The sequence below is a fragment of the Acanthaster planci genome, linkage group LG04 (assembly GCF_054643075.1).
Source record: "Acanthaster planci isolate LZ-2023a linkage group LG04, COTS_SCS, whole genome shotgun sequence".
Taxonomy (NCBI): domain Eukaryota; kingdom Metazoa; phylum Echinodermata; class Asteroidea; order Valvatida; family Acanthasteridae; genus Acanthaster; species Acanthaster planci.
In genome coordinates this window covers 18,967,050-18,985,916 of record NC_141780.1, presented here as the reverse complement: position 1 = coordinate 18,985,916, position 18,867 = coordinate 18,967,050, and the positions used below count along the sequence as shown (strand labels likewise).

The following is an 18,867-nucleotide window of genomic DNA, read 5'->3' as shown; positions in this document are numbered from 1 at the left end:
TAACCCCCACACTCTCCAGGAGCGTGTATTGCAAGCCTATTCCCGCAGCTGACGTTCTTGATATCAGAGTCTGGTACTCCCAACCAATTGGTGACAGCGTGCTAAAGCACGTAAAGCGCCCCAAGCCGCCACCCCCCTATAAGCCACTGCACTCTGTTGTAAAAATAAGTCCATGGTGACATGGATGAGGAAAAGTCTCTGAATAATAACCAACCCGTTGATCAACGAAGCATAGCTAAAATTAGACCACAACCTTTATTTTCGATTTGCATTTTACTTTACAAAAATACAATCAGCGTTGGTTAATGTCATGCAAAGTTCATGAGGAAAGATGTACATTTTATCGTGATCATTCATAACCATGCATTTGTCTGCATTCAGAGTTAATATAATCATGCATGTCCTCGTAAAAATAAAGATGACGTTAATTTGCCTCAAATTATTAACTCCAAGCAGCATTCAGGGTTACATTTTTCCAAAGACTAGACGCATAATGCCTGTTGTCACATGTGCATTGAGTTACGCATTCGCACAACTGATTCGTTTATGTGTAATTGTCACTGTAAGCATGTTTGCTTATCTATACACAATTACAAGTATATACGATAAAAAGATCGAAACACAAAATAACTTCTGACCATGCAATGTACTTTGAAATGCCGGGCGTTGCCGTACATGAAGTGAGCAAATTTGAATTAATAAAATGCACCAAAACGCCCGAATCAGCTAAAGTTAGTTAAACTGGTTTTCAGTTGATAAACCGACAATTTATTAATAATGTATCAAACAACTAAATAAAGCCCATGGTTAAACTGTATGGCGTTTTGCCAGTATTATGGGCTTACATGATCGTATGAACAAAACACAAACACAAAACTCAAACTTATTATTTCAGATGTATGTCAAGCACCCCTACCTTCAAAACACAGGTAAACGAAATCGCAGAATTTGAATACTTTGCAGTATGAAACCTTTTAGCAAGGAACAAAAACGTGACTTACGTGAAAAAAAAACCTGTTCATCAATTCCTCTTGTGAAAAAATCGAAGAAACACTTCTTTACGCAATCCCGACCTGTACTGAAATCTCAAATCATGGAACAAGTCCCAGTGCAAACCGAACGGCAATAAGTGGATTGAGCTACTGGCCTGGCCTGGACATTAGATTTGAATGCGAGCTTATTGACCTGAGGAATAGTTCATTACAACACTAACACATCGAACCGTGGCGCCATATGCTAAACTTGTCCAATCTACAGTGTGTCCACATAAAAAGTATACCGAGATCAAGATTACTGTAATAGCAAAACTACTTTATATGTATGGGAAAGAGAAATATATCTCTAGAAAGGGCAGAATGCCCTCTTTGCAATGGTATACAGCTTGTGATGTTATTGACACAGATGAGTGAACAAACTAGACCGGTGTTAAGGGTACCGAAATCGGCACACTTGCATGGTCTAGCCTTGCTAATCACATATGCAAACTTGTACACATTCACTAGCTGCGATGGAAGGGCCTCTCATATCCCCGACCACATTTTTGGGGAGGTTATCTTAGTTGGCTCCTATCATGATATCCATGAATGTAAAGTCGACTGTTTTGCAGTACCTGTGTATCACTGTAAACGTACATGTATACGCATATATCGTGCATGTTCAAGTGTTTGTGACAAAGTCGAGACTTAGGCCTAGATCACTGTGCCCCAGGATCGTGCTGTTTGTTACTTGGTTCGCCACGGGACTTACTGATTTCTATCATCTCCCTCCACGCTACTCGCCGGTAAATTTTCCCACAGCTTCACCTCCCGCTGGATAGGCGCGTTGGGGTCCTTCTGGTGTGCGCGGTAATCCAGGAACACCGACCGCTTGAGCAGGAACTCCTTGGAGTCAAGTCCGTCCGGCAGAACTCCGGTGTGGATTCGAACTGTGGTGTAATACTTGGGACTCAGGTTACTGCAAGAAAAAGAAAAAAAAGTCAAATTGAAACAAAAATCGTGAAAGCAGAATTAAGGCACCTTTCCATGTGTACGTTTTTGGGTGCGTTGCGCACACTATGCGTCCATGCGTTTCTTTTTCACAGAAACCAAAATCGACTCCATTAACATAACACACGTATGCGTGGCGTTCGACTGTCAAAATCGCCCTGGGAGCGATTTCGATGAATACGCAACCTTGGCGCAAGGGTTGACGCATATATGGAAAGGCGTCTTAAGACGACATGATCTGCCGGGAATAATAGGTTTGCAGTGTCATTAGGTGGTCGGACTTAGTCTGCATTATTTATTCTATGTTCTTCCCTTTCTGGGCGATGCATTGCTCTTTGCACAGTACTCCGCGTCTTTTCTTCAAGACGTATTCTGGAAACCCTACAACATCAGTTCTGAACGCAGTGACTGAAACAAACACGAAATTTGCTAGCTAACGGCTAGAATGGTTCATCTTAACTCAAAGCACTGTTGAGAATAATTTACGGGGAGCAAGCAGTACAGTGGTGTTGATCGGGAGTAGGTTTTAAATTCTAATAAGATCTTTACTACCTCTGGGAGCCATGTATGTATTCTGAGATCTGTCTAAATCATGCGGTCTCAAATTAGGTCAATTACTGGCCATGGGTCATCCAGTTTTGGATGGTCGGCAATGTAACGGGTTCACATTTCTATTTTGTTTCTCCTCAAAATAACCAGCCTTTAAAGTGAATGCAAACAAACAAAACAATGGGGCTGTGGAAAATAAATTACACCAAACATGAACATGTTAGGTCAAAAAACAGGATTTTTAAATGCGAAACACAGAACGTGCCTTTTCTATATAAAGAAAACGCATCCATTTTCCAAAATTCTTTTGCGATAATTTCGGAATCTCTTGTTGTACACCTTTGATGTTTTCCGGAAAAATGGTTACTTTTTTTCTTCATCTTAGCCCTGAAATGATAAGAATTCGTTTTACCTCCGTCAATTTTTTACATTCAGTTTTTGATAAGCCATGGTGTTTTGCGAGGGAAAACCAGAAAATCGCAAAACAGCTTGAACAAAGTTTAATTTATATATAGATTTTTGTGCCACAACTTTTCCCTTCATATTACCGGTAGAAAAGATGCCACGATAACTGCCCGTTGTGAGTTTACGTGCAGGCCCTACGGGCTGCGCTGTGCGGCTCAACCGTACACCATCATGAAAAGGGTACCAGTCATACATAAGAAAATTCTTTGGTTTATTGCAATTCTTGTTGTTGAAGATATGGATTTGGCTCTATCTATTACAGCCGTAGGCTTGTGGATTTTGAAGCGAATTATAGTTCTGATCATAGTTACTCGGCCCGAGAACCTATGATAAAGCCAAGACTAAACATGGTCGAACAAGTAACGGTTGGTCTACAAAGGCATTTTTTCTTTACAATTTTCCAGCAATTATTTCAAGGTTTGCGATTTTTTTTAGATCGACAATATGATAGAATTACAGACAGGGTGCAGAAGGGACATTTTAAGATTTCCAATGGGGTTAATACTCCAAGTGTAAGTTTGGCAGCGGGCGATACAGCCATACTTGTAGCGTACATGACATAAACCCGCGTGCACATTGACGCCCGCGTGCACTGTTGATCTCCATTATAGACCAGCCCTTATACGTTACGTTTCACGCGCAGGCTCGTACGCCCTTTGTGCACAAACTTACGTGCGTAAGTGTCCATGTCGACTATACATGGTGCACCTCCGCGCATTTTTGAGAGGCTCTAACTCACTCGACTTTCGAATGTAAAAAGTTAATTTCCTAAATGAGCGCATTTAGACACAATTGCCTCGTACTTTTTCTCTAGGCAAACGTCCTTGGTAAAAAGGTTCATTATCTGTGCATATTGTCGAGGCTTAAAATGGCGCGTGGAAGAGCCGCGCTGATTTCGGCTGAAGTTCGTGGACAAAATACGACCATCTAACGACTTGCCATCAAGTATAGGGAATATAATGGGGCTGCTTTCCAACCACAGTTCAACATGTAGAGCGTACTGTGCACAGCCGCCACGAGCATTGTCTGTGACCCCGGGCGACACGACTTGTGACCCGGTGTTTAAAGCAATGACCTCTGCTACATTAGGGAGTATTGAGAGTCACATTATGTTGATTGAACATTGTCAATAATCGGTGAATTGTGACCCGGTGTTTAAAGCAATGACCTCTGCTACATTAGGGAGTATTGAGAGTCACATTATGTTGATTGAACATTGTCAATAATCGGTGAATTGTGACCCGGTGTTTAAAGCAATGACCTCTGCTACATTAGGGAGTATTGAGAGTCACATTATGTTGATTGAACATTGTCAATAATCGGTGAATTGTGACCCGGTGTTTAAAGCAATGACCTCTGCTACATTAGGGAGTATTGAGAGTCACATTATGTTGATTGAACTTTCTCAATAATCGGTGAAACACGAAACATACCGACAGGTCCTACTGCGCGTGCTTTTCATGAATAATTTTCATCTTCTATTAGCCTTTCAAAGGCGACCAATTTGCAGCAATTTCTGCCAATCTTGCATGTACGCGTAGTGTCGTCATTAACGATTAATCATCATCCGCGTCATGCACATCTCTCAATTCGATCTGCCTTTCCATGTTGTTTCATTACCCTCCAGTGCGGTTACTTAGTCACAGGAACCGTTGAAGGACACGTCAATACGACTTGAAATGAAAGTTTTGCCTGTTCAACGGAAAATTGGCCCTCGAGCTAAATGTATCAAACCCTGACCTGCGGCGCCTTGCTTGGCAAGGAACTCCACAACCAAATGATGATTATTCCTACAGTTGGACACAAAATCGGTACCAGCTGAACCATAGCTTTACATGTACCATAGAGCAAGGACACATGTACAATGGAGGACAATGAACACAGATTGTCAAAAGTGGTATTTGGCCCGTATTCTTGTTGGTTTCGGTGGTAAATATACCTTGTTAATGGAAATCGAAGTTGCACAACTAATCTTTGTACCTTGACTATGTCTACTCTGACGCTGCTTTGATAGTTCAGTCCTGCCACTATTCACAGTGTGACCCTGCAGACAATCAGACATTGTTCATTAGGTATTAACTAGGACAGTTTGGGTTCAGTAAATGTATGCACCTACAGCACAGGTGGCTGAAATTTGGGTTGTTTATCTTGTTACATGAACTTCAGCACTTTTTTAAACAGTGTAGCTTTAGTTTTAGTAATCTTTCTTTGGCACCCTTATTTATCCATAGTGGTTCCTTTAGTTTGGTTGGCTGAAGTGTATTTTGATTTTTCTGGTATCCTCAGTAAAATTCTTAATATTCTGTTTTGTTAATTCTTTAGACACTGCATCGTGGTCTCTGCCGCTAAAAGCGCTCTTTTGAGTAATCTGCTGAAGTATTGGCACTGTGTTGGTTTTTAAATGTTTTATAGGATTTTTTCTTTCTTTTGTTCTTGTGGGTTTTTGGGGGGGTGACATTTCCCGCCCTGAATTTTTTTGACTCTCTTAATTTATGTCCTTTGGTTCATTTTTCATTTTTGTGTTTTTTTGTAAGCAGAGTTTGACTTTATCTTTGGCGAGTCAAAATTAATTTTTTTGTGCATATCTGGGAAAAATCCACTTCTCTTTCTGCATACTTCTTCCATTTTGTTTCCTATCCCAGTTGCTTTAAATGAATTGCTACCCTATCATTTTGAACCAGATGTGATTAATATTGCAACCGTCCGACTATTTTTGCCTGTACACCTGTACAGTTCAAGAACAAAATACAGGGTTTCTTCGAATCCCCCCTGCCCTTATTTTCAGTGGCCTAACTCGGAGAGACATTTCGGAGTGGAGGAGGCGGCCGTCAGCTAGCACTGATACTTTGATAGCAAATTAACTTGGCTTCTTTACAGTCATATTAAGTTCCCGTTGAGAAGTACATTGCTGGGACTTTTATGTCAACCATTGAGTTGGGTTCAATGGGTACGTCATGCCTTATTAACCAGACATTAATTTTAAACTGATTTTCACATCTTTGCCACTTAATTGTGCCAGTAGAAATAAAACGTCTGTATTTTTATGATGCAGACGAAATATTTCTAATCTTATGTCAATACAATTACACTGGAATGGACTTCTTTGCACTGGACTAAGTCTTGCTTTTACCGTTGAAAAGGGGGACGTACGAAAATATGTCGAGCGTTCCTATCCTAAGAACCCTAAGCAGAACAGGGCACCCAGCAGAATTTACCCCTGTTAATCTTGAGAGTGGCCTGGCTCAGCTGAAATATTCCCAAAAGAATTATGCATGAGTTGGTGTCATAGGCCTACTACACTTCACTGGGCCACACCCCGCGCAAAGTAGGGTCTCTTTGAGCATATTAGGTCTGAAAATTGTCCAGATCCGGAAATGGTGGTGTCATCGAAAAAAAAACCCAACAACAACCCCCCCCCAAAAAAAACCAAACAATTACTTAACTGGCAATGACGTCTCAGCTCAACCCATGATCTAGCAGGTGCCGCGCTTCGCCCAGCATCCCAGCTAGTAACAGATAACGTAAGTTCTGCTGGACGCAGCATTCATGCTACTGACATGTTATCTATGTTCCTCTAACCACAGAAGTTTGGCCTAAATGTTTAGCTAGCATTTAGGTAACAATTAGCTCTTTTTGAAAAGGCACCGTGCGACAACAGAAATCCCCATAAGTAGAGAAAGCTGTTTTAGGGCTAATGGCTATCCCTGGCACAAGCTATAATGCTCCTAAAACCCGCACACGGTTGGCGTATTATGGTGAAACAACCTCGATGGGCGGGGTTGTTGGTCGACTACCTACTTGATAGCTTCTCGCATATGCAACTCCCCTTCCTTCCATTTCTGCCCCGCCTCCTCGTTGCGAAGCACCACCAGGTTGTAGTGGTTGCTGTCCTCAGGCGACCACCCCGCCGTCCCATACAGCAGCACGTCCGGCTGGTCGCACATGAGCACCATCAGGTCGTCCACCAGCTTGTCTGCTTGCGCCATCAGCTGCGCAGCCTGGTCGGATCGCCTTCCGAGAAACCCGACAAAGTTGAGTGCCTTGGCGGGCCGCAAAGGTCGATCCCCGACCCTGGGGGCCTGCGCCACGTCTGCTGGCTGCTGCGACATGAGACTACGAAGGGTCTCAGCATGGCCGTGGGGGAACTGCGTCAGGCAGTACCTGCCGTCATCCAGCGTGCGCACCCAACCTTTGGCGTTATCGTAGCCGCCTTCTCGAACTCTGTGCCGCCCTTCCAAATAGTCCACGCATTCTGTTCGGAATAAGCCCAACATTTCCCCCAAGTGGGCAGCATCTTCAGAGTACGCTTCGACACGAGGTGAAAATTCCATACTTTGGAATGGGTTGTGCGAGCTTGTTTAATTATGTGCCCTGTCGACACGTACAGTTTAATACGGTCACTACGAACCTGGAACCTGACCTCGACGTGGTTTTTGTAGCATAGGTCACGTTGTGATAAGGCGCCCTCTATGATTACTCATGGCACGCCAGTTGTGGCATTGTCGTGCATTTGCGCTCGTGTACTTCCTTTCGGCGATCATGTTATTCTTGAGACATTAGACTAGCGCGCGTCATATATGCAAATAAATCAACCACGCCATTTGATGTCGACAACTCAGTGAAATCAATGTTTACCAAATGTACTTAAATCAGCCGAAACATGATGGGGGAAATTCAACTATCTTGCCTTTTTGCTTTTGAAAAAGAATAACGGACCATCGATGAGTTGTCCACTCAGGCTAGCGTGTCTGTCGGGCATGGCACGGTGGGAGTGTCACGGTCACGTTGAAAGTAGTGTCTCGGCGGCCAGAAAGGGCTGATCACTTAGGGCCTGAGTTTTGTCTGCCGACCGCTTTGACGTACGAAGGATGATGTTTGGCATTTGACCGTAGCTGCCGTGCTCGAGCCTTCTGTCGCGGCCCCCAACTCTCGCCGTTAGTATCGTAATCTTCCTAAAGGTCCATGGATTCAAGTGCCTCTTGGGAAAAATCGCTCAGTGTTTCTCCCAAATAAGCAGCGTGCATGTCGTTAGTGGTTGTTGGGCAGTGTTCGTGGCATGAAGCTATGTGGATCATGATGCATGGTTGTAGTCGAGTCGACTTCTAGTCCCAGTCTTACTTGTTCAAATCTGACTTAGAAACTCGGAGCAGAAGTCCGAGTCCTTCAATAAACCAGAGTAATGTTCTCACGTTTTTGAAATCAGGTTCGGTAGGGTGACCCAAACTAAAGGTACCATGTAGCCTGATTAAATGTTGATGATTGACCACGAACATTATGGAAACGTTTTACAGGGCACATGTAGAAGTATGGCGTACAAAGTTGACATTTAATCCCACAACAGAAATCTATCTAGTTCTGGACATGCAAAGTCAACATTTAATCGAGACATATCATTAATCGAGATATGTCTATTATTGAAAGAGGCATCGGCATATGTCTTTTTCTAATAGAGATACATGTAGTAATAACAGAGATGTTCTTGGAAGTAAATTTATTAATAATAGAGATTTTTTTCGTGTCAACTTTACACTCCGTATAAAAGAATCTCCTGTTTCCGATATGACGGACAAATAATGAACGTAATGTTGAATAATGGCCGTGTAATTTTTGTTCTCGACTTTTTTCAGCTTGAAAGTTGATATGACAGTTCCCTAACGCAGCTTCCCCCGTTTTATTACTGACCCCACAAAGTTGCCAAATCCTCTGAATCATGAGAAACTGCCGTTAAGACCTTATACTTCCAAACATTCTTGACCGCTGTCCAATTCGCCAAATTTGTGCACTGTTGAACTGCTTATGCAACGAATTTAATCTGTCTCAAACCAGCTTTATTCACTGACGGTGCACTTACGTGCTTGTCGTATCAGCTTTGTGGACGCATCGCTTTAAAAAAAACTGACGCAGATAAGCACGTTGCCGTACAGGAGCCATCAACTTTTCGAATGTGTCCACAAAAATTACTTCGCCCAGGGAGTAACCGCTTATATACATAACTGTGAGTTAAAAGGAGCGTTGCAGGAATGACATGCGAATTTCGGTCACATAATAAGTGATGCATGTCATGTTCATCATGTTCATAAAAATTCAACGGATCGAAATGCTTAACGCAAAAGTATAATATCAGTACAGTCCAAGCTCAAAATTTCATGCAGGGACTGATCCAGGGGGGGTGTCAGGCCGGAGATTATTATTATGTCTCAGTTTTGCCGACAAGCAAAAATGATGATGAAACATTATACATGACATATATTTGTAATGGTATATGTGCACTTACTTCAGTTATTTATTACTATTTTTCCCGATTCTACCTTGTTTAGTCTCAGGGCCGGAGGGGGGATTTTCAACTCCCACCCCCCTGGATCCATGTCTGAGTGGGTTAGTTGACTTATTAGTTTTTACCAATGATTGTACGGCCCTCACTTTTTTTTTAAAAAAAGCTTTGCCACACTGCTATTTTTGGCATTCACTACAGAATACATGTTTGTCATGCTATCAACCTTTGCTCGCTGGACTAGCGGTGTGATATTGCCATACTTCAGGGTGAAGATTATATATCCTCGTCACTGTTGTTACACAGTGGCCAGGCTTTCGGGAGTGAGCTAAACTGGGATTTTGTCAATAACAAAAAACCTTAAGATTGTAGAATTTGTTTTTATATAATTACATCCTCTTAAAGAAACGACCGTGCATTTTTTTCTATCCCACATATTTGTATAGCCATGTCTTTCCTGGCCTCCATTATAGCCTAAATTTCAGATAGTTGAAACAACCCAACATAACTAAACAAGTTTAGTTAATAAGTTTACTTAATGAACTTGCGCCAAAACCTAAGCCCAAATCACAATCTCGGGCTATACTCATCGCTTCCAGTTGCCAAGCACCATGCAGTGATTTGGGTAGTCGTGTTCCTTTTCTAACGAAATTCTCTACAGATCTCCGTCCTTATATGCGTGTGAAAAAATTGCCCTATCCAGAGAGGGGTAACCTGTATCCAGTGCGAGAGTATTTGATTAAAAAAAAAACCTCACAAACTGCACTATAAAACACATAAAAGAAACAGAAACCCTGGCCCTCTAGTGTGCTTCCATTGTTTCCAGGGATTTTCGACATTTCTGTTATATGAAGCCCCTCTGCTGAAGCTAACAAACGAACAGGTTGTGGTTGTGGATGAGGAATAGCCTGCATGTAATACTCACTTGACGGCTTCATTGATGTGCAACGACCCCCCTTTCCAATGCTGACCAGCCGCTTCGTTCCGCATCACTACCAAATTGTAAAAGTCGCCTTCCCTCTCTATCACTTCGGCAGACCCGTACAGGAGTATGTCCGGGTGACTGCTCAGTTGGACCATCAAGCTATCGTTAACCTTCGTCACCAAGTCGACCATTTCTTGCTTGACACCGGCCGGTTTTTCTCCAAAGAATCCCACGAAGTGAAGTTCCTTAGACGGCAGTTCGGAGTGCTGGCCGGCCCTAATGTCGTGGAATGCTTGGCCCAGGAGAAACCCAGCAGTACTTGCGCGGCCGTGGGGGAACTGGGTGACGCAGGCCCGACCGTCATCAAGTGCTCTGGACCAACCTTTAGCGACGTCATATCCCTCTGGAAAATCTGGTTGGCGTTCCAAATAGTCCAAACACTCTCGTTTGAAAAGGCCCAACATTTCTAAGAGGTACGCAGTGTCTTTTGTGTACGTTTCTACTTGTGGATAAAACGCCATTTCTTTTTAGGGAATGGTTCGCTGGACGTCAACTCACACGAAGTTTTAAATGTAAACTGAATTTGTAGCCGCCTGAGCGCATCTATTCATTCTGTGTAATGCAAACAGGTAACACCGACAGATGCCGAGGTGCGTGACGCATATTCACTGCCAATCATGGACGTGAACAGAATTTTTCCGGGGGGGGGAGATATCTCTGGCGGCAAACTGAGAAACTGTAAAAGGTGCAAGGGTTCAATGCTACATCTTTCCCTTTTCTGTTCTGTTTCTCTTTTTTTCTTTTCTTCCCTCAACTACTTTTTTTGTAAATTTGTTCCTTCCCGGGGGGGGGTTGCGACGCCTCGCTGCCAATGGATGACTGCAGACATTCTAGCTGTAAAGTTATATTGCTTATATGCAAAACAGCCAATTTAACCTACGTGTACACCGTGTATAGATACAACCTTACACTTTATGAATCGGTAAAGAAATTAAAGTAATTTAAAGTTTCATAATATTATGTAATTGAAGCTGAGTCGAATCGCCGCATTCGTCCAAATTTGTTCAGCTTTTGTCAAACGTTTGCTCAGTCTGTTTACTTGCTGATGAGGTTCAGCCCCCCCCCCACCCGACTGACACTGGAATATTCTGCCGGACCTCCGACAGTGCATGGTCGACCGGTTCAATTCGCCGGCTGCCCCCCATATAGGAAACCTGAAATACTCTCAAGGTTCATTTGTAAGGAAAGAAGATCCTTGAGTGTATTTCCAGAAGCAGTTTTACGTAATCCTTTGTTCTCTCTGTTACATGGAATGTCCCAATCTTTCAAAAGTTTTCCCAAGTTGGTTTCTGACAAACACTAAGATGCTAATGGTGTACACTTGAGAGATGGCCTCGTAGTAGCAACCTCTTGGTGGCGCACAGTATTATAGAGTCCCGACATGGGTGGTGTCTCAATTAGTGGAACTAAAATGGTGGATTATGCATCAGTGTAGTTGGTCAATAAGCACACAATAGCTGTATGCTGTACTGCACACATAATGAACAGCCATGTTGGTTCCAAAGTCTGAGGTTTGCTCTTCTCTCTCTGTATCCAGCTCTGTGAATCGTCAACGCCTGAATCAGTGGTTGTCGTTCCGTGTCATCCTTCCTCTTGTACAGTGATTTTTACATTTCTATATATAAGGCTGTGACCATCCACTGTTGCACACCAATGGCAACTTCAAAGCTATACCTACATTCAAGGTAATCTTCAAAGACAAATGGACCTTTGGATTCTACTTGTAACAACAACAACGATCCAGCTAAGGGCCCAAGGACAAATGAAACAATCAACATCGGTGCCACTGGAAATTTGAGGAAACCGGAATTTGAGAAAACCGGAAAAGGACACTTTCAGAAATCGGTCGATTAGTATTTTTAAAAACTTTCTTCCCGGGACGAACTAAGCCAAAGTACTGCACCTAAACTGTAAAATAAATTCAATTTAGTCTTTATTTAGGGTTTGTTGATCTCATCTGCCAAATATGATTTCAGAAATATTGTGGCGCATGAGAACGTGCCAGTATATAAACGGATATGGTGAAGTTGGTCTGTCTTGTTTAACCGTCTTATCGAGTGTGAAAACATCAAACCAAACTGCTGAATCGTGAAACTGATGTTACGTTTTACTTGAATTTCACTTTACTTTAAATTTGCAGTATATTGTTTCAATGTTGTATAAAGCGATACTTTTAAAAAATGAATTACCGGTACATAGTTCGAAAAGCCGAAAGCACAAACAAAACTCTGAAACGAGATGGCGCAGTTTCAAGAACCGTTACCAATTATCGCAGGCTGTCGCCCTCGGAAGAGGCCATTGTTAACGACCATCATATAGCTAGCCCAAAAGTCATTAAGGTAAAAGTCACCTTGGCTGGTGCAACACACGCGGGCAAGATGTATGAAGGTAATTTTGTGTACACACCCGTCAGTCGTTCTACAGGTGTTACGATCACATCATAATACACGTGAAGTCTACGCGGATGAGTTTTTTTCACCTAGCTGTGTCAGCCGTCTCGTATGTAGGCCTACGCGCCACAGTTTTTGTCGATTTTTTTTTCTTTCAATTGATGGAGCGCACAATTCATTGAGCTGACCTCATTTCGATGAAGTATTGCTACAACTTTCGGGAGGAAAGGATTACGTGCTGAATAAGGATAATCCAGTCTGCAGGGATTTCTCTGTTTCTGGGTCGGTCGGTTGGAGAGCCGTCTCGCGATGCAGTTAGCTCAAGAGAGCATGCTATGCCTTCTATGTTGTGTCGTGTCACTTGCTCGTGGAGGTAAGGACAGTATTTCTGACTTTTGAAAAAAAAAACACGAAATGAAATTTTCTTGGACAATTCGAACGAAAGCTGTGGGGATTCATGTCAATGCCGGAAATGATCATGTCGCAGATGTGTCAATTAAGGGATGACATGGCGACGATGTCTGTCATTGTTAGGTGTTGAATTCTAGTCAGCTTAGTTGTGCAAGGTGGACCAAGTTCGAATCCCCAATATTTCACCATGTCATCCATAAACTTGCCATTGTTTCCAATGTATTCGTCGGCAGCATTTGTGGCTGCATATTGATTATCTTTGTGTCAGTGACACGAAGATTTGTGAGTTTAGTTTTTTAGAAAAAGGAAGGGCGTACCGGTAATTAAAAACGGTCATTAAAGGCCACATCTTTGCTGCGCTATAAAAGGAAAGGTATTGTCTCATTTTCACTGCTATCAATGCAAACTGAATTTGAGAAAATGGTCTTTTCCTTTAAAAAGGTCAGAGACGACCAAAAATACAAGTTATTTGATATTCATGTTATGACGTAAGATATAATTATTTTTGTGTGCGTCATAACGCAGAACCCAAGACATCGCACTGCACAAACCTGGTGTTATCAGAGGACCATTCCAAAATTTTCACAGGTGTTGAGATTATTTGTGTTGTTTCAACACTTCTCCAGTGCATTTGAACACTTGCAGGTGTATAAAGTAACACCAGCGGTGTTAACGTAACACATTTTGGTGTGATCATCTGTTAAATACCAAAAAGTGTTGATTGTAACACCAGCAAAAATTAAAATAGATATATGTACACTCCTTCGCTGTCACACCATTTCAGACAAGTGTCCACTCAATCTAATGAAAAATGTATAAGTTTTATGGATTTTCCCGGCTTAAAATTTAATCGACGCGCTCTATGTAGGCCTATGTATTAAAATCAACGGTCGTAATTTAAAATTTCATTCAACAAGGGCATCATTGCCAGGCGCAAAGGTTCGATTTAGTCAACGCTATTTTTTCGAAATGATCAACAGGATTCGTTGTATGTGTTTCGTTGTCTTTCCGGACAACTCTGCGGGAAATGTTTTTTTTCGGGGAATAGTTGGGAACCTCAAAAACCTGAAGATGGTGCATTGCTCCGTACTACTGGAACCTGATATTTCTTTTCATCAATGACTGATAGAATGGGCTTCCTGAAATCGAACAGTTATTGATTTGCTGTTTTTTTCTGTTAGTAGATGAAATTCTCATAAAACGAATCTTTGAGAATCATAGGGTAGTAATTCCTTTACGTTTTCAGGCTTAGTGGGTCAAATAGATGGGAAAAAACTAAACAGTGAAAATTGAAACAGCTGCACATCAATAGGCCTATTTGTACAAAAACATTTGGGGTTGGAAAGCCTTTTTAGCAACGGCATTTAACCTGTGTAGGCTTACAATGTGGATTCCGAATGTGTCTATTAATTCTAGACAATATTGCTGTCACTGCTGTCATGTTTAGATGCTGGAAATATCAAGTGTCCAATTTCTACACACCAATGCTCAGATGCCCAATACAATCCGTCAATGGTATTCAAACGTGTTTACAAACCGAATGTTTATCCCTGAACGCGCCTTTTTTCGGAGTGTAAACATCGGAGCCTGTTTTTTGTCTTGATGGCGCGTGAGATTTCCTAAACTTGGCCTGAATGCCGGGAACAAAGGGTTTCCGTAACGTTTTGAAAACCTGTTTGCTTCTTTATTTAGCTTGCTCGCAAACGGTCCAGGTTAATCAACTCTCCCCACCCACGAGAATTTAATTAAATAAATGCAACAAGCACTACTGACATCTCTTTGCGCATTCAGTTCTCTTCAAACCATTGCTAAAATGGGTTAAGCTTTATGGGCTTTAAGCGAGAGGGTTTTTTAAAGTTGGTGCCAGGATCCGCCGACCTTTCAGATTCAGAATTAGAAAAAAATCGTCTTAAAAATATCCTAGCACCAACGTTTGAGAAAATGCTCGCCTTACGACTGGGTAGAGTCGAAGTTACACCTGCAGAAAACGCGCTGCCATTTTCAGTCAGTCAATCACAATAATATATCAGTCATACTATAAGTTCTCAATTGCTATATATATTGGACTGTTTGTTGGCTCGACGTGATCTGTTTTCTTTCATGTTAAAATATCCAGATGCCAGCCATGTTATTAATTTTGTATGAGACGAGTCAAATGTCATGCGCTAATACGTGTTAACCTGTGGGCAAATATTATTGAAAGGGTCCATTTATTAGCATCGCGTTTCTGTCAAAGCTATAGTCAATGACTCTCTTAATCTAAATTTGCAACCGTGGAAACATAATGATCTTTTATATTATCAGCCATTATTTTATCTCTTCTTTCGAATGAACAAATAATTCATCTTTTTAAAAATCACTATGTGTGAGGAATTGAATAGCGAGCACATAATGTAGATGAGTAATCGAAGACTGCATGAACTAAACCGTGTGACATTTGCCTCATTATCTAGTGAAAATAAATGGTTGTTATCTCGATTAATTACAGCCTAAAATCAATAGCAGGTAATAATTAAGACCGCACTCTGTCTTCGAGTGCCCTGAGAACAAAACCACCTCATGAGTGACGTCAGCGGGGTATATCGATTTAGATGGTGTTTTTATTCATCCCAAGGGGCGTCGCCATGGTAGTTAAACGATCATAAAATCAATTAACCCATATCAATGTGACGAAATGTATATCGAACAGGGTTAGAGAGGTTTTAGGCGCCAAATGGTGCGGCCTGCTTTGGATAATCTCATTTTAAACCAAGAAATGCTCCTATGGCCTTTGAGTCAAATCAAGAGGCGTGTACATATTTAGAATGTCGACCCAAATTCTCAAATAGTGGAAAACGCATCAAAGTTTCGAATTCCGTTATTTTTACAATATCAAAAAATATTCATTTCAACAGGTAAAGTAACGTATCTCAAACCCTCAAATGTCAATGTCGTAAATAGACGGCTTGAACTGATAACTTGAGCAGCTTGTTTCAAATCTGTCGAAACCCCCCTGAATTCTGAAGCTTCCTTGAGCTCTTAAGGCTTCTCTTGTAGCCAACCTTGATCAGCACTGGCCTCAAGGCTTGAATTTTATTTTGTTTGAAGCATTTGGTGAGACTTCGTTGGAATCGCCCAAGTTCTGTTTTTCAAACATCAAAGACGAACTCTGCACTGAGGAAGACTGTACAAGGTCAGTCAACCGATTACATTTACATGTACATGTCAAAGTTTTGCGAGTTTCCTGTCTTTAAGGGGTAAAATAACTTCATATCTGTTGTTAAAAGAAAGTTAAGTCCGTTTAGAACCAGTGCGGGTACAGCAGCAAGGATAAATTTTATGTTTGAACACCAACACTTTACGGTATACTTACGCATCCCCGATATAAACAATTGTACGTGACATTTCCAAGTATCTTGAAGTCTAGGCCTATAATAAGTAAACTTAAAAACCCGATAATTCAAGCTGAACAAATGTTGTCCAGTTGTTTTGTTCGCCCTTTTCCAGTGCACAAATATAAATTATCAATTACGCTAGACTATAGATTTTAGTTCAGTTACGCCATTTTAGCCATGAATTACTTAATGAATAAAGCATTATTCGAGTTTTTGATGGTTAGAGGCGAGGCAAACATATTAAAAACAAGTAAAGTATAAGTACTTAATAAATTTGGGGAATTTTTGGGTTCAGAAGCTCCATTTCCCTTAAAATGCAATGAACATTGGGCAAAGGAAAGGACAATTTGAGCACCATATACATGTACTACCGAGTTGAAACATAGCCGCGCCTTCCCTCCAGATGATGACGACCAAGGCTTTCGAAAGAAGCAGTCTACCGTGAAGGCACTTATTAATTCATTGCCTGGCTCCGTTGCCATGGTAAATGATAGTGTAACTGTACATGTATGCCACCGTCTCAGTAATGAGCACCGCGTTGCTGTAATTTGTGTACAGTCTATGGACGCATGCATTATGTCATGTTTCGTTATTACACTGTACAGACTGGTGTACGGAGTTGTGCTGAATCTGAGCATCCCGAAATTTTAACTAATTACACACAAAGTTAGATGTTTTAAACTATCGGGTCAGTGCGACACTGGTGCGCCAGATATAACCAGGAAAGATACTACAGGATGCGCAAGCCTAGATCTCTTTTCAGTACGGATCAGTGTCAGTGGATAGCCACTCTCGGCTAAAAGGAAGTCATGAGAATTGTACTGGGCAGCATATTACCTAGACAAAGCAATTATGTCGCTGAGAAACACCAGTGCATTTCTTCTATCTTGACCCCCCTTTACACAATCAACGTATTGGCGGCAGTTAAAGTGTACTACATGCGCATGTACACTGACACCAGCTCGACAAGTACCATGACAACGCTTGTTATTTGACCTCCTAACATATGAAAACCATACATGTATTTTTTATCACTGCAACAGTGCTAATAATGATACCAAGCTGGCTGCGACTGAAAGGAACCCATTCACCCAAATCCGTAGATGGGGGGGGGCTGGCATTAGTGTGTGGGTATGGAATGATATATACTGAAACAAACTTTTGACAAGGGAGGTGAGCTTTTTAAAGACCCCGCATGCGCAGTTTTCCTGCCGATCGAAGCATATGTGACAAAAAAGTAAAGAAGAAAATTTAAAGAATCGGGCATGAGCCAATACTGATAGCTAAGTTTCACATAAATTTCAATGTACTAAATGAGTACCCGTAAACATCATCACAAGAGGCAAGAATTACTGTGCATTGTAAGGATCAAGTAATACGTAATGGCCAATAGTGTAAAAAAAATCCCTTACTTGTGGACTCAACACTACGCCCTCGCCTGCACCCACAGCTTTGTCGACCCAATCAAGTCCCCAAATAAATGTAATTTCTAGCCCCGGTTTGATCTAATAGAGGTTGTGGAGGGAACCATTTTCCAGTGAGAACTTTCATTCCATACGGATACGCATGAGTTAACCTTTGGGGAGATTTAAAGATTTTCATGGTGAAGATAGCAATAGTGACGTGGTTTGCGGAGACATAGCTAGCTCCATGATGTGATCTCATGATCTCTTCCGTGAGCAGGTGTGGTTCTGATAGGAACCGGGGGGGGGGCTCGACGTTTCGAACAGCTTGCTCTGTTCGTCTTCAGGAGAATGCAGTATTCTGGCTGGAGAGTGACCTCTTGTGCTATCCCTCCGAAACACAATCAGGTTACACCTGAAAGATGGCAGTGCCATGCACAGTCCCTATTAACGTATTTCCTTGTGCTTCACGTTAACTTTGGCGATAGAAGTAGCTTCGTCTATCGCCAAAGTTAACGTGAACCACAAGGAATAAATAATAAAACACCCCCAAATTTCATGCTGCTAGTAAAATTTGTCTTGTCGGGGTTGTAATCATCCCAAATGTAGTACAGGTTTTGAGTCCTGGAGAGAAGAAGAAATGGCATATTTGTCCTGATATAAGTGTCCGTTTTTTTATCCGTTAAGTTCAACAGAATTTTGTACAGGACTAGTGCAGGATAGGTGGTTCAGTATCGGCATCAATTGGGCTAAAACACAAGTTTACGAGTTGCGTAGCCATTTGTTTACGTCAACGAGTCTTTTTTCCCTACTGCTTTGATCACTTTAATCTGCATGTTAACGACGACACCAAGGACGAGCGAGCAGCCGTGTTACCATGGCACCTGCTCAGATACCGGGGCCTGCGTCTGTCTGCCTTGTTGGCGAGGTCCATTGTGCAACGAAGCAGGTAGAGTAACGTTTTAGTTTCTTTGAAGCGAAATCATTCTCAGTGTCGAGTTTCCTCGATCTTTTTTATAACCGTGGTCATATAA

At 41.8% G+C, this 18,867-nt stretch overlaps 2 protein-coding genes across 3 annotated transcripts in view; one reads left to right on the top strand and one right to left on the bottom strand.

Moving 5' to 3' along the window:
* Positions 1–236: 236 nt before the first annotated feature.
* LOC110986943 (uncharacterized) lies at positions 237–10,784 on the bottom strand. Of its 2 annotated transcripts, none has more exons than XM_022249292.2 (2): positions 10,196–10,784; positions 237–1,953 (listed from the first exon to the last, which is right to left on the bottom strand). In XM_022249292.2, the coding sequence occupies exons 1-2, from the start codon at positions 10,714–10,716 to the stop codon at positions 1,743–1,745; spliced, it is 732 nt and encodes a 243-aa protein (XP_022104984.2). In that variant the 5' UTR covers positions 10,717–10,784; the 3' UTR covers positions 237–1,742. The 2 variants fall into 2 exon arrangements, with proteins under 2 accessions (XP_022104984.2, XP_022104983.1); XM_022249291.2 differs by lacking the exon at positions 10,196–10,784 and adding an exon at positions 6,798–7,607.
* A 1,811-nt stretch (positions 10,785–12,595) lies between these two features.
* Positions 12,596–18,867, top strand: part of LOC110986935 (uncharacterized) — a 28,949-nt gene continuing 22,677 nt past the window's right edge. Inside the window, exons 1-3 of the mRNA XM_022249275.2 lie at positions 12,596–13,018; positions 16,144–16,228; positions 18,688–18,782. Coding sequence (XP_022104967.2) covers positions 12,955–13,018; positions 16,144–16,228; positions 18,688–18,782 — 244 coding nt within the window. The 5' untranslated portion in view covers positions 12,596–12,954. The remainder of the gene's footprint in view (positions 13,019–16,143; positions 16,229–18,687; positions 18,783–18,867) is intronic.

Coding starts and splice junctions, on each gene's coding strand:
- LOC110986943 (XM_022249291.2), bottom strand. CDS start 7,330: ATGGAATTTTCACCTCGTGTCGAAGCGTACTCTGAAGATGCTGCCCAC. Junction 1,954..6,797: donor CATATGCGAGAAGCTATCAA/GTAGGTAGTCGA, acceptor TTTTTCTTGCAG/TAACCTGAGTCCCAAGTATT.